Source organism: Coregonus lavaretus (assembly GCF_964263955.1).
Source record: "Coregonus lavaretus genome assembly, chromosome: 28".
In the NCBI taxonomy this organism is placed as follows: domain Eukaryota; kingdom Metazoa; phylum Chordata; class Actinopteri; order Salmoniformes; family Salmonidae; genus Coregonus; species Coregonus lavaretus.
The window spans coordinates 5440136-5453137 of record NC_140015.1 but is presented as its reverse complement, the minus strand read 5'-3'; the positions used below and the strand labels follow the sequence as shown (position 1 = coordinate 5453137).

General features: G+C 41.8%; 1 protein-coding gene and 1 pseudogene across 2 annotated transcripts; one reads left to right on the top strand and one right to left on the bottom strand.

Annotated features, from left to right (window-relative positions):
* The first annotated feature begins 2228 nt into the window (after nucleotides 1-2228).
* On the top strand, nucleotides 2229-9287 carry LOC311104086 (modulator of macroautophagy TMEM150B-like). Its single transcript, XM_084145749.1, has 6 exons — nucleotides 2229-2300; nucleotides 2569-2628; nucleotides 7030-7097; nucleotides 7176-7303; nucleotides 7760-7937; nucleotides 8260-9287. The coding sequence occupies exons 1-6, from the start codon at nucleotides 2236-2238 to the stop codon at nucleotides 8454-8456; spliced, it is 696 nt and encodes a 231-aa protein (XP_084001875.1). The 5' UTR covers nucleotides 2229-2235; the 3' UTR covers nucleotides 8457-9287.
* Nucleotides 9288-10470: 1183 nt separating this feature from the next.
* LOC311103840 (modulator of macroautophagy TMEM150B-like) lies at nucleotides 10471-11783 on the bottom strand (annotated as a pseudogene). Its single transcript has 5 exons — nucleotides 11719-11783; nucleotides 11464-11519; nucleotides 11142-11209; nucleotides 10808-10937; nucleotides 10471-10654 (listed from the first exon to the last, which is right to left on the bottom strand). The product of its transcript is annotated as a modulator of macroautophagy TMEM150B-like (transcript).
* Between the last annotated feature and the right edge of the window lie 1219 nt (nucleotides 11784-13002).

The following is a 13002-nucleotide window of genomic DNA, read 5'->3' as shown; positions in this document are numbered from 1 at the left end:
TTATTGCTCTTTCTGTATCTAGTTTTCCTCTCACTCTATCCTTTTTAGTAACTATTTTTCAGGGTGTCATTTGATGAGGTATTAACAGGCTGGAAGAGCAGGGTCTTAGAGATTAGTTAAACTAGTTATTTTTCTGTACTTCCATTCTCTTCCTATCACTCAAAGTGATCTCTCAAGTGAGTAGCCTATATCTTCACATTTTCCATCAGCTTTGATCCTGTAAGATAATATAATAATATATAATAATAATATATGTGTATGAACAGATAATCAGCGGATACTAATGTTAAAATACAAGTAGTTGAATATTGGAATGTATTTGGAAATAGACTTGGAAAGTATTGGCATGTATTTGAAATACTCAAATACAAATAAATACTCCAATGCATTTGAACCCAGGTCCTAGGAGTATTTGAAATAATACATTTGGAAATACAGTACCAGTCAAAAGTTTGGAAACACCTACTCATTCAAGGGGTTTTCTTAATTTTTTCTGTTTTCTACATTGTAGAATAATGGTGAAGTCATCAAAGCTATGAAATAACACATATGGAATCATGTAGTAACCAAAAAAGTTTTAAACAAATAAAAATATATTTTAGATTCTTCAAAGGAGCCACCCTTTGCCTTGACGACAGCTTTGCACACTCTTGGCATTCTCTCAACCAGCTTCACCTGGAATGCCTTTCCAACAGTCTTGAGGGAGTTTTGACATATGCTGAGCACTTGTTGGCTGCTTTTTCCTCACTGCGGTCCAACTCATCCCAAACCACCTCATTTGGGTTGAGGTTGGGTGATTGTGGAGGCCAGGTCATCTGATGCAGCACTCCATCACTCTCCTTCTTGGTCAAATAGCCCGTACACAGCCTGGAGGTGTGTTGGGTCATTGTCCTGTTGAAAAACAAATGATACTCCCACTAAGTGCTAACCAGATGGGATGGCGTATCGCTGCAGAATGCTGTGGTAGCCATGCTGGTTAAGTGTGCCTTGAATTCTAAATAAATCACTGACAGTGTCACCAGCAAAGAACCCCCACACAATCACACCCCCTCCTCCATGCTTCACGGTGGGAACCACACATGCAGAGATATCTATTCACCTACTCTGCATCTTACAAAGACATGGCGGTTGGAACCAAAAATCTCAAATTTGGACTGATTAGACCAAAGGACAGATTTCCACCGGTCTAATGTCCATTGCTCGTGTTTCTTGGCCCAAGAAAGTCTCTTCTTCTTATAGGTGTCCTTTAGAAGTGGTTTCTTTGCAGCAATTCGACCATGAAGGCCTGATTCACACAGTCTCCTCTGAACAGTTGATGTTGAGATGTGTCTGTTACTTGAACACTGAAGCATTTATTTGGGCTGTAATTTCTGAGGCTGGTAACTCTAAAGAACTTCTCCTCTGCAGCCGAGGTAACTCTGGGTCTTCCTTTCCTGTGGCGGTCCTTATGAGAGCCAGTTTCATCATAGCGCTTGATAGTTTTTGCGACTGCACTTGAAGAAACTTTCAAAGTTCTTGACATTTTCTGGATTGACTGACCATGTCTTAAAGTAATGATGGACTGTCGTTTCTCTTTGCTTATTTGAGCTGTTCTTGCCATATTATGGACCTGGTCTTATACCAAATAGGGCTATCTTCTGTATACCACCCCTACCTTGTCACAACACAACTGATTGGCTCAAATGCATTAAGAATGAAATAAATTCTACAAATTAAATTTGAACAAGGCACACCTGTTAATTGAAATGCGTTCCAGGTGACTACCTCAAAGCTGGTTGAGAGAATGCCAAGAGTGTGCAAAGCTTGCTACTTTGAAGAATCTAAAATGTTGATTTGTTTAACACTTTTTTGGTTACAACATGATTCCATATGTGTTATTTCATAGATTTGATGTCTTCACTATTATTCTACAATGTAGAAAATAGTAAAACGAAAGAAAAACCCTTGGATGAGTAGGCATGTCCAAACTTTTGACTGGTACCGTAAATCTGAAAATATTTTCAAATAGTACACTTTTTATATGAAATTATTTGACAATAGATTCAAATACTTCCAATAGAAGTAGTTGATTTTGGCCACATTATTTAAAATAAAAATAAATAAAAAAGTCCAAAAAAAAGTATTTAATAACAAATAATTAAATACACATGTATTTAAACTCGGGTCAGGATACTACATGGCATTCAAAGAAACTACACAGGAGTAATTGTGTCTTTCTCAGGTAAGTGGACCGTTATGTGGCTCTGGGCACTGCTTCCGATCTGCTTGGCTGTGATTGGCACTGTGGGCATATGGGTGGTGTAAGTATTTTACCTGTCATCCATGTGGGCTCTCCTCTTCAGCCACTTCTTTATTATCAATAGGCAGAAGAATACTGTGCTCTCAATGATGATGAAGAACATGTTAATGTTTACTTTCAGCACAAGTAACAAAAATCCAACACGTGCTCTGAGTGCAAGAAACAAAACAAATATCAAATTATTGCCCTCCACATGGTTTGGTCTGGAAGATGTATGTTGTAATTGAAGTATTACAATACTAACTAATACTAGTTTTTGTTCTTGCCAGGTTTGGTATCGCTGTATCGAATGAGACTGTTAACATCACAGAGAGATTCCCCTACATCAGGTAGGAGTCACACTGTCAATGTCTCACAGTACTCCAAACAGTTTCCCAATGGCATGGATCAAAATGAAAAGTTAATAATTGAGGAATCAACACTATATTACTTTAATATTAATTAGCCACCCTTTGCCTTGATGACAGCTTTGCACACTCTTGGCATTCTCTCAACCAGCTTCATGAGGTAGTCACCTGGAATGCATTTCAATTAACAGGTGTGCCTTGTTAAAAGTTAATTTGTGGAATTTCTTTCCTTCTTAATGCGTTTGAGCCAATCAGTTGTGTTGTGGCAAGGTAGGGGGGTATACAGAAGATAGCCCTATTTGGTAAAAGACTGAGTCTATATTATGGCAAGAACAGCTAAAATAAGCAAAGAGAAATGACAGTCCATCATTACTTTAAGACATGAAGGTCAGTCAATACGGAACAGATGAAACTGGCTCTTATGAGGACCGCCACAGAACTGGAAGACCCAGAGTTACCTCTGCTGCAGAGGATAAGTTCATTAGAGTTACCAGCCTCAGAAATTGCAGCCCAAATAAATGCTTCACAGAGTTCAAGTCACAGACACATTTCAACATCAACTGTTCAGAGGGGACTGTGTGAATCAGGCCTTCATGGTCGAATTGCTGCAAAGAAACTACTATTAAAGGACACCAGTAATAAGAAGAAACCTGCTTGGGCATTTGACCTTTGGTCTGGAGTCCAAATTTGAGATTTTTGGTTCCAACCGCTGTGTCTTTGTGAGATGCGGTGTGGGTGAACGGATGATCTCCGCATGTGTAGTTCCCACCGTAAAGCTTGGAGGAAGAGGTGTTATGGTGTGGGGCTGCTTTTCAGGTGACACTGTCTGTGATTTATTTGGAATTCAAGGCACACTTAACCAGCATGGCTACCACAGCATTCTGCAGCGATACGCCATCCCATCTGGTTTGGGCTTAGTAGGACTATCATTTCTTTTTCAACAGGACAATGACCCAACACACCTCCAGGCTGTGTAAGGGCTATTTTAGCAAGAAGGAGAGTGATGGAATGCTGCATCAGATGACCTCGCCTCCACAATCTTTCGACCTCAACCCAATTGAGATGGTTTGGAATGAGTCGGACGGCAGAGGGAAGGAAAAGCAGCCAACAAGTGTTCAGCATATGTGGGAACTCCTTCAAGACTGTTGGAAAAGCATTCCAGGTGAAGCTGGTTGAGATAATGCCAAGAGTGTGCAAAGCTGTCATCAAGGCAAAGGGTGGCTACTTTGAAGAATCTTAAATATAAAATATACAGTGAGGGAAAAAAGTATTTGATCCCCTGCTGATTTTGTACGTTTGCCCACTGACAAAGACATGATCAGTCTATAATTTTAATGGTAGGTTTATTTGAACAGTGAGAGACAGAATAACAACACATTTTTTTTGAAAAATGCATGTCAAAAATTTTATAAATTGATTTGCATTTTAATGAGGGAAATAAGTATTTGACCCCTCTGCAAAACATGACTTAGTACTTGGTGGCAAAACCCTTGTTGGCAATCACAGAGGTCAGATGTTTCTTGTAGTTGGCCACCAGGTTTGCACACATCTCAGGAGGGATTTTATCCCACTCCTCTTTGCAGATCTTCACCAAGTCATTAAGGTTTCGAGGCTGACGTTTGGCAACTCGAACCTTCAGCTCCCTCCACAGATTTTCTATGGGATTAAGGTCTGGAGACTGGCTAGGCCACTCCAGGACCTTAATGTGCCTCTTTTTGAGCCACTCCTTTGTTGCCTTGGCCGTGTGTTTATGGTCATTGTCATGCTGGAATACCCATCCACGACCCATTTTCAATGCCCTGGCTGAGGGAAGGAGGTTCTCACCCAAGATTTGACGGTACATGGCCCAGTCCATCGTCCTTTTGATGCGGTGAAGTTGTCCTGTCCCCTTAGTAGAAAAACACCCCCAAAGCATAATGTTTCCACCTCCACGTTTGACGGTGGGGATGGTGTTCTTGGGGTCATAGGCAGCATTCCTCCTCCTCCAAACACGGCGAGTTGAGTTGATGCCAAAGAGCTCGATTCTGGTCTCATCTGACCACAACACTTTCACGCAGTTCTCCTCTGAATCATTCAGATGTTCATTGGCAATCTTCAGACGGGCCTGTATATGCGCTTTCTTGAGCAGGGGGACCTTGCGGGCGCTGCAGGATTTCAGTCCTTCACGGCGTAGTGTGTTACCAATTGTTTTCTTGGTGACTATGGTCCCAGCTGCCTTGAGATCATTGACAAGATCCTCCCGTGTAGTTCTGGACTGATTCCTCACCGTTCTCATGATCATTGCAACTCCACGAGGTGAGATCTTGCATGGAGCCCCAGGCTGAGGGAGATTGACAGTTATTTTGTGTTTCTTCCATTTGCGAATAATCACACCAACTGTTGTCACCTTCTCACCAAGCTGCTTGGCGATGGTCTTGTAGCCCATTCCAGCCTTGTGTAGGTCTACAATCTTGTCCCTGACATCCTTGGAGAGCTCTTTGGTCTTGGCCATGGTGGAGAACTTGGAATCTGATTGATTGATTGCTTCTGTGGACAGGTGTCTTTCATATAGGTAACAAGCTGAGATTAGGAGCATTACCTTTAAGAGTCCTAATCTCAGCTCGTTACCTGTATAAAAGACACCGGGGAACCAGAAATCTTTCACATACTTATTTCCCTCATTAAAATGCAAATCAATTTACAACATTTTTTACATGTGTTCTTCTGGATTTTTTTGCTGTTATTCTGTCTCTCACTGTTCAAATAAACCTACCTTTAAAATTATAGACTGATCATTTCTTTGTCAGTGGGCAAACGTACAAAATCAGCAGGGGATCAAATACTTTTTTCCCTCACTGTATTTAGATTTGTTTAACACCTTTTTGGTTACTACATGATTCCATATGTGTTATTTCATAGTTTTGATGTCTTCACTATTATTCTACAATGTAGAAAATAGTAAAAGTAAAGAAAAACCCTTGAATGAGTAGGTGTGTCCAAACTTTTGACTGGTACTGTATGTACGGGATACGCATGGTATACACCGTCCAATTAAAAACATACTTGCAGGTACCCTTCTCAACAATGCAACAACAATAACAAATAATTACATGTAAGAATACGAACATAAAGTATATGGCAGAGGATAAAATAAACATTTTAGCATGCACTGAGTGTACAAAACATTAGGAATGCCTTCCTAATATTGAGTTGCACCCGCTTTTGCCCTCAGAACAGCCTCAATTTGTTGGGGCATGGATTCTACAAAGTCATGTTGGCTGGATGTCTTTTGGGTGGTGGACCATTCTTGATACACAAAAAACTGTTGAGTGTGAAAAATCCAGCAACGTTGTAGCTCTTGACACACTCAAATTGATGAGCCTGGCACCTACTGCCATTCCCCGTTCAAAGGCACTTAAATCTTTTGTCTTGCCCATTGGCACAGATACACAATCCATGTCTCAAGGCTTAAAAATCTGTCTTTAACCTGTCTCCTCCCCTTCATCTACACTGATTGAAGTGGATTTAACAGGTGACATCAATAAGGGATCATAGGTTTCACCTGGTCAGTCTATGTCATGGAAAGAGTAGGTGTTCCTAATGTTTTGTACACTCAGTGTAAGTATAATACAGGAAAGTACAATTTATAGTCCATTTTACACGTGTATTGTGAAAGGGGGGGAGAGGTGTACGTCTATTAATTGAGCAGTATAATAAGAGTCTGGTAGCAGCAGTTGTGATGTGTGTGTGTGGGTGTGTGTGTGAGTGAGTACATGTGTTCGAAGGTGTGGCGAGTCAGAGCAGGTGGTCAGTCCAGTTCAAGTGTTCAGCAGTCTGATGGCTTGTGTATAGACACCGTCTCTGAGCCTGTTGGTATCAGACCTCATGCTCTGATACCATCTTCCCGACGGTAAGGGAGTGAACAGCTCATGTGTGGGGTCCTTGATGATGTAATAGCCTTCCAAAGGCACCGTTTTGAGTAGATGTCCTGGATGGGTCTTCACCACCCACTGGAGGGCCTTGCGGTCGTGGACAGTAGACGGTATCAGAGCATAAGGTCTGATACCAACAGGCTCAGAGACCGTTTCTATCCACAAGCCATCAGACTACTGAACACTTGAACTGGACTGACCACCTGATCTGATTCTCCATACCTTAGCACACATGCACACACCCACACAGACATACACAGGCACAGGCCCAGATGCAACCGGTCAGGACACGCTCGATGGTGCAGCTTTAGGATGATTTGAAGCAAAAACTAAGATGTATTTTTTTACATAAAGTATGGGAAACAATAAGGTGTGTATTGTTAAATTAACCAATACACATGTTGAGGTTCCTACGTCTGATGTTCTTTGTTTCTAGTCGTAGAGAATTGAAATGTGAATTTGTCTTCCATAGTGAATGTGGCACCTATAATCCACAGAGCTGCATCTTTGCTCAGATCTGCAACGTCTGTGCTGTCTTGGGTAAGTGAATAGATGCACGCATGCACGCACACACACACACACACACACTTAATACCCCCTTCTCTCTCTATGTGTCAGCCCTGTGGGTTGTAGTGATCCGCTTTCAGCAGGTCAGGGACTATGGTCAGAACAGCAAGGTGAACATCGCCAGCATCGTACTGGGCTTCATCTCCTGTGTGGGCATCTCCATCATCGGAAACTTCCAGGTATCGTTTAGAATCTCACTTCAGCGTAAACTATTGTGTTAAAGGCAGTTATCGCAATACTGTTATAACATCTCTGTATTATCATGATACAAGTCCTATTATAAACTGGGTGGTTCGAGCCCTGAATGCTGATTGGCCATGGTATATCAGACCGTATACCACGGGTACAAGAAAACATTTATTTTTACTGCTCTAATTACGTTGGTAACCAGTTTATAATAGCAATAAGGCACCTCAGGGGTTTGGCCACAAACCCCACGTTGCGTCGTGCTTAAGAACAGCCCTTAGCCGTGGTATATTGGCCATATACCACACCTCCTCGGGCCTTATTGCTTAAATATCCTCCTCCCCTCGCATGTACACATAGAAAGTTGACATATTGTTATACCCTGATAATTGCTGACAATATCTCCTTCGTTCCATCCTCTCTCCCATCCCTCCCTCCCTCTCTTTCAGCAATCTGTAGTGATGGGGATCCACTTGTTGGGAGCGTTTTTGGCCTTCTTCGTGGGCCTAGCCTACTTCTGGTTGCAGGTGTGGCTCTGCTACAAAGCCCATCCCTTTAAAGACCGTCACTGGGTTGGACCTCTTCGAGCTACCTTCTGTAGCATCTGCACCGTCCTGGTCATCACCAGTATCCTTACAGACCATAACGCTGGGGCGCTCTCCATTCTCAGAGAATGTCTCTTCATGTAGGAAGATATAAAGCATCTATTACTCACTGTTGATGAATGCTAAACATTGTTTATGCAAAATCTAGAAACTTCCATACCAGTGAAAATATGACACAAAAACAATGGAGGCTATGACTGTAGTGTATATTCCCTGGCCAGACGGGCAGTACAGTGGTACACTACACTTAGCTGGGAATGAGACTGTATACAAACTGTATAGTTTAGACATTGACAGGTCATCTGCTTGTGTTGTTGCTCCTTGACTGGCCTTTCCCTCCCCAGTGGCTATACTCCATAATACCGGCTACAAATCTAGAGCGGCCATTTGTGAGTGGGCCTTGGTCATGTCCTTCTTTGTCCTTTTTGGCCTCTTTGGGTCCGAGTTCCGTCACATCGACTTCCACCAGCTCACCGTGCAGAAACAAGGTCTGAAGACACAGAGCACTAACGGAGTGATCAGAATGATGAACAGCCAATGAGACCATGACAATGACCATGCATTGATACACTGTTCATAGCTTAGCATTTTAAGACACACACACACGCTGGGTTATTTTTACCCAGCTAGTTGGGTTGCGTAAATAACCCAACATGTTGGGTTGTATGGATTACCCAAAGATGTGTTAATTTAACCATCAATTGGGTTGACCCAGCAGCTGGGTATTTTTCTTAATGTAATCCATAGGTACTTGTGTAAGCCTCATTAAAGCTTCAAACGTGTCAGTGTTTAACCTTGACGTGATAACAATACAACAGAACACATGAACCGGAATGACATTTACTCTCACGGGTGGCCAAAAATAACTATCTGAAAGCCATGACTCCAGTCTTCTGAGCTGACCCGCTGGGTCATATCTCAATAACCCAGCAGTTTTGAAAGAAATCAACCCAATTAAGTGACCCAATGCCTGCAACTCAACTGCAACCCAGCATTTATTAGTAGACACACACACACACAACTTTTGTATTACTGTTGTTATTTATTTACTTATTTAATATTATGTTATGAAAGTATTGAGAAAATTAATATATTGTCTTAAAGTTCTATAAAAAATGTTTTATCACGAATCTAATTGTCTTCTTGTACTGTTACTCAGTCAAGTGGATCTAAGATTTTCTCCCCTTTTGTTTTATTTTTGTTCCAACAGACATCATTTAAATGGTACATCAAGACATGAACACTGGAAACATATCTACAGTATAAATGTGAATTCACTGATTATTACCACGGAAATTCAAATAAACTTTAATGTGATGTGATACAGGAATGGATACTTGAACAAAGTATTTTTTTTTGTAAGTCATGAGGGTTTACGCAAGTGTTTTTAATTTTGTTCATGTTTAATAAAATGTAACTTTAAACATAGTGTACAGAGAATATCGAGCCTTCCATCAGTATCTTGTTCTCCCAGTGCAAACATATTTAAAACATAATTTCGAAACATTTTGAAACACCAGTTACATCAGATTTCTTTTTACAAACATTTAAACAATTAAAGTGCAGTGCAAAAGTCCATTTTGTTAATATATATTGTACCAAATCTGTTTTCAGTACTATTGTGAGTGTTTCTGATTAAATAGGCATATAGCACTATGTGTCCAAGCCTTTAGGACAAGCAGCCTTGGGTGTGTGTTTCCTAAAAACATAAAGAATATATTTGGGAAACTCACCCCTTCCTGATTTGCTCTAGGTGAGTGCTGTGTGCAGGGGGTGGCTGTTGTCATGACTTGCCCTCATGGGTTGAGGATCAAACATTCCTGCTAGGCAAAGGTTTGAACACCCCCTTTCCTGGGGGCCAGTTTTATGACTTAACAGCTGGTCATAAATAGTTTGCAGAAAAGTACTCCTTTTGAACGTTTAGCTGTTCTACATAACACATTTCTGTCTGAACGTCCTTTAACGTTGCACCCTCCTGAATAGACACCCGGTCCTCCGCCGTTACATCAGCACAGACAGATTGGCTGCCTGCCAAGGAGAACGCTGCAGTTTCTTCAGGCTCTGTTTTGTCAGTCCATTTAGCCAGGCTATCGAGCTGAAGGTGAAGATTGACTGTTTCACACTGCATTAGAAAGACAGCATGCTACCTGATGTCGCAGTCACCCCTGAACGTTATTGCAGAAAATACAGGTCAAGATTTGCTCACTGTTCAAATAAACCTACCATTAAAATTATAGACTGATCATGTCTTTGTCAGTGGGCAAACGTACAAAATCAGCAGGGATCAAATACTTTTTTCCCTCACTGTACAGTTTATGATATTATTTTTATGTGCGATGTTTTCACTGTATATTCAGGTAAAGAAGCATGATTTTGGATTATTGTTTTTTTATCATTTACAATTAGCTGGATTGTAATTTAGTTGTGTTGATCCTGGATCATCATTAAGCTGTGTTGATCCTGGATCACCATTCAGCTGTATTGATCTTGGATCGTCGAGCACTCCCCTTGTGCTCTCCCCTCTTTCTGATTTCTCTCAGCTGATAGATCTGATGTTAAAGGATACTTGTGATGACCAAGATGGTGCAGATGCTACAGAGGGCAGCTCTGAAAGGCCCCACCCAGCGACGGTCTTTAGAGGGCTGGACTTTATAGGTGAGCCACACCTGCAACCAGAAGTAGGCCCACAAAGAAGGCCAGAAAAGCCCCGAACACATGGATGCCAAATAACACAGATTGCTGAAAGAGATGGATGGAGAGAGGAATGGTGGTGAGAGGGAAAGAGCGAGGCAGGATATTCTCAAAAATATATCTGGGTATATCAATATGTCATCTTTTTATGGGAACATGCTAGGATAGTTATAGTATCCTATTGTAATCGTAAAGCAATACCCGGAAGCTTCCGAGGATGGAGATGCCCAGAGAGGAGATGAAGCCCAGTACGATGCTGGCGATGTTCACCTTGCTGTTCTGACCATAGTCGTGGCGACCTGCTGAAACCAGATCGCCACGATCCACAGGACTGACAGAGATAGGGAGAGGGAGAGGGAGAGGAAGAGAGAGAGAGGGAGAGGAAGAGAGAGAGAGAGAGAGAGGAGCGGGAGGGGGTGTCGAGGAGGGTAGAGTGGGGAGGATAGAAGGGAGAAGAAGGTTGAGTTTACATACGAAAGACAAGAATAATAAAGTCGTATGAACCAACCTGTAAGTGCTGAATAAATTCACTTACTCACGACAGCACAGATGTTGCAGACCTGGGAAAAGATACGGCTCTGTGGATCATAGGTGCCACATTCACTGGAAGACATATTCACATTTTAATTCTTTACATACTGGAAATGACTTGGTAATGAAATATTGACTTCAAAACAAAAAGCCACCAGTGTGTGCATGGTATTGTGGTGTTGTGGGCTCATTAACATTTCCTGTTTTGTTAGTGGTTATACCACTTTAACTGGTCTGTGGTAGTGCCTCTATTGACATAGTCCAAATACACAGTGAAATTCAGGGTAAACCCTTTACAGTGTTGTAAAGACCAGCGTCACTCTTACCTGATGTAGGGGAATCTCGCTGTGATATTCACACATTTGAAACAGCGATACCAAACCTGGGAAGAACTGTCGTTAGTATATCTATACTTCAGTGATATTTTTCTTGCTCTCATGACATACATGTTCTGTTTGTTATTTGCACTGATAATAACTTTCTTATCATCAACACCATCTCATTGTACCGTAGCATAAGACCACACTGTTATTCTATCCAGACAAGTAGCTGGAGAGCAGACCAGTCTGTTAGATACTCACACCACCCATATTCCCACAGTGCTAAACACCGCCAAACAGATTGGAAGCAGCGCCCAGAGCCACATTATTGTTTCCTTAGGTCACCTGAGAAAGATGAAACGAGACAACTGAGACACCCAGATACACTTTAACCCAATTTAAATAAAAAGGGACAAAGGTCCTCAACTGAGGAACTCAGGAATCCATAACAACATCTTAGCCCAGGACACTTCACATGGTGAATATCCCAGAAAAAGAAAAAGGAACACAGATGTCTGCAATGATCTTTGAGGTTTATTTACGGGACAAACAAACCGGCTTACATTCAGACATGTCAGACACCTTCCTCAGAGCCTTCCTCAGAGCCTTAGACAGGAAACTGTCAGAGGCACATATAGCCTGGTAACAGAGTGTCCCAAGAATAGTCAAACAAAACAAAGGTTAATCATTGTATGTTGAAGTGAGTATAGGCTTGATGTTGCCACCTTGTGCTAGAATTGACTAAGTGCAGTACAGCACCCCCACAGCACCTTCACACAGATATTCCTGTAACAGTGAAAGCAATACCATGTGACAACCAACAGAGGGACGAATCATAGCATCCATCACTGCTGCAGTCAAAACATTGAGGACATATTCTCCCCTTTCAACAGAAACAAAGAGGTAGGCTCTAGGTGAATAGATGCTGCAGATTACTTACTCCGAAGCAGAATAACAACAAAAAAATCCAGAAAAATGCATGTCAAAAATGTTATAAATGTATTTGCATTTTAATGAGGGAAATAAGTATTTGACCCCTCTGCAAAACATGACTTAGTACTTGGTGGCAAAACCCTTGTTGGCAATCACAGAGGTCAGACGTTTCTTGTAGTTGGCCACCAGGTTTGCACACATCTCAAGAGGGATTTTGTCCCACTCCTCTTAGCAGATCTTCTCCAAGTCATTAAGGTTTCAAGGCTGATGTTTGGCAACTCGAACCTTCAGCTCCCTCCACAGATTTTCTATGGGATTAAGGTCTGGAGACTGGCTAGGCCACTCCAGAACCTTAATGTGCTTCTTCTTGAGTCACTCCTTTGTTGCCTTGGCCGTGTGTTTTGGGTCATTGTCATGCTGGAATACCCATCCACGACCCATTTTCAATGCCCTGGCTGAGGGAAGGAGGTTCTCACCCAAGATTTGACGGTACATGGCCCCGTCCATCGTCCCTTTGATGCGTTGAAGTTGTCCTGTCCCCTTAGCAGAAAAACACCCCCAAAGCATAATGTTTCCACCTCCATGTTTGACGGTGGGTATGGTGTTCTTGGG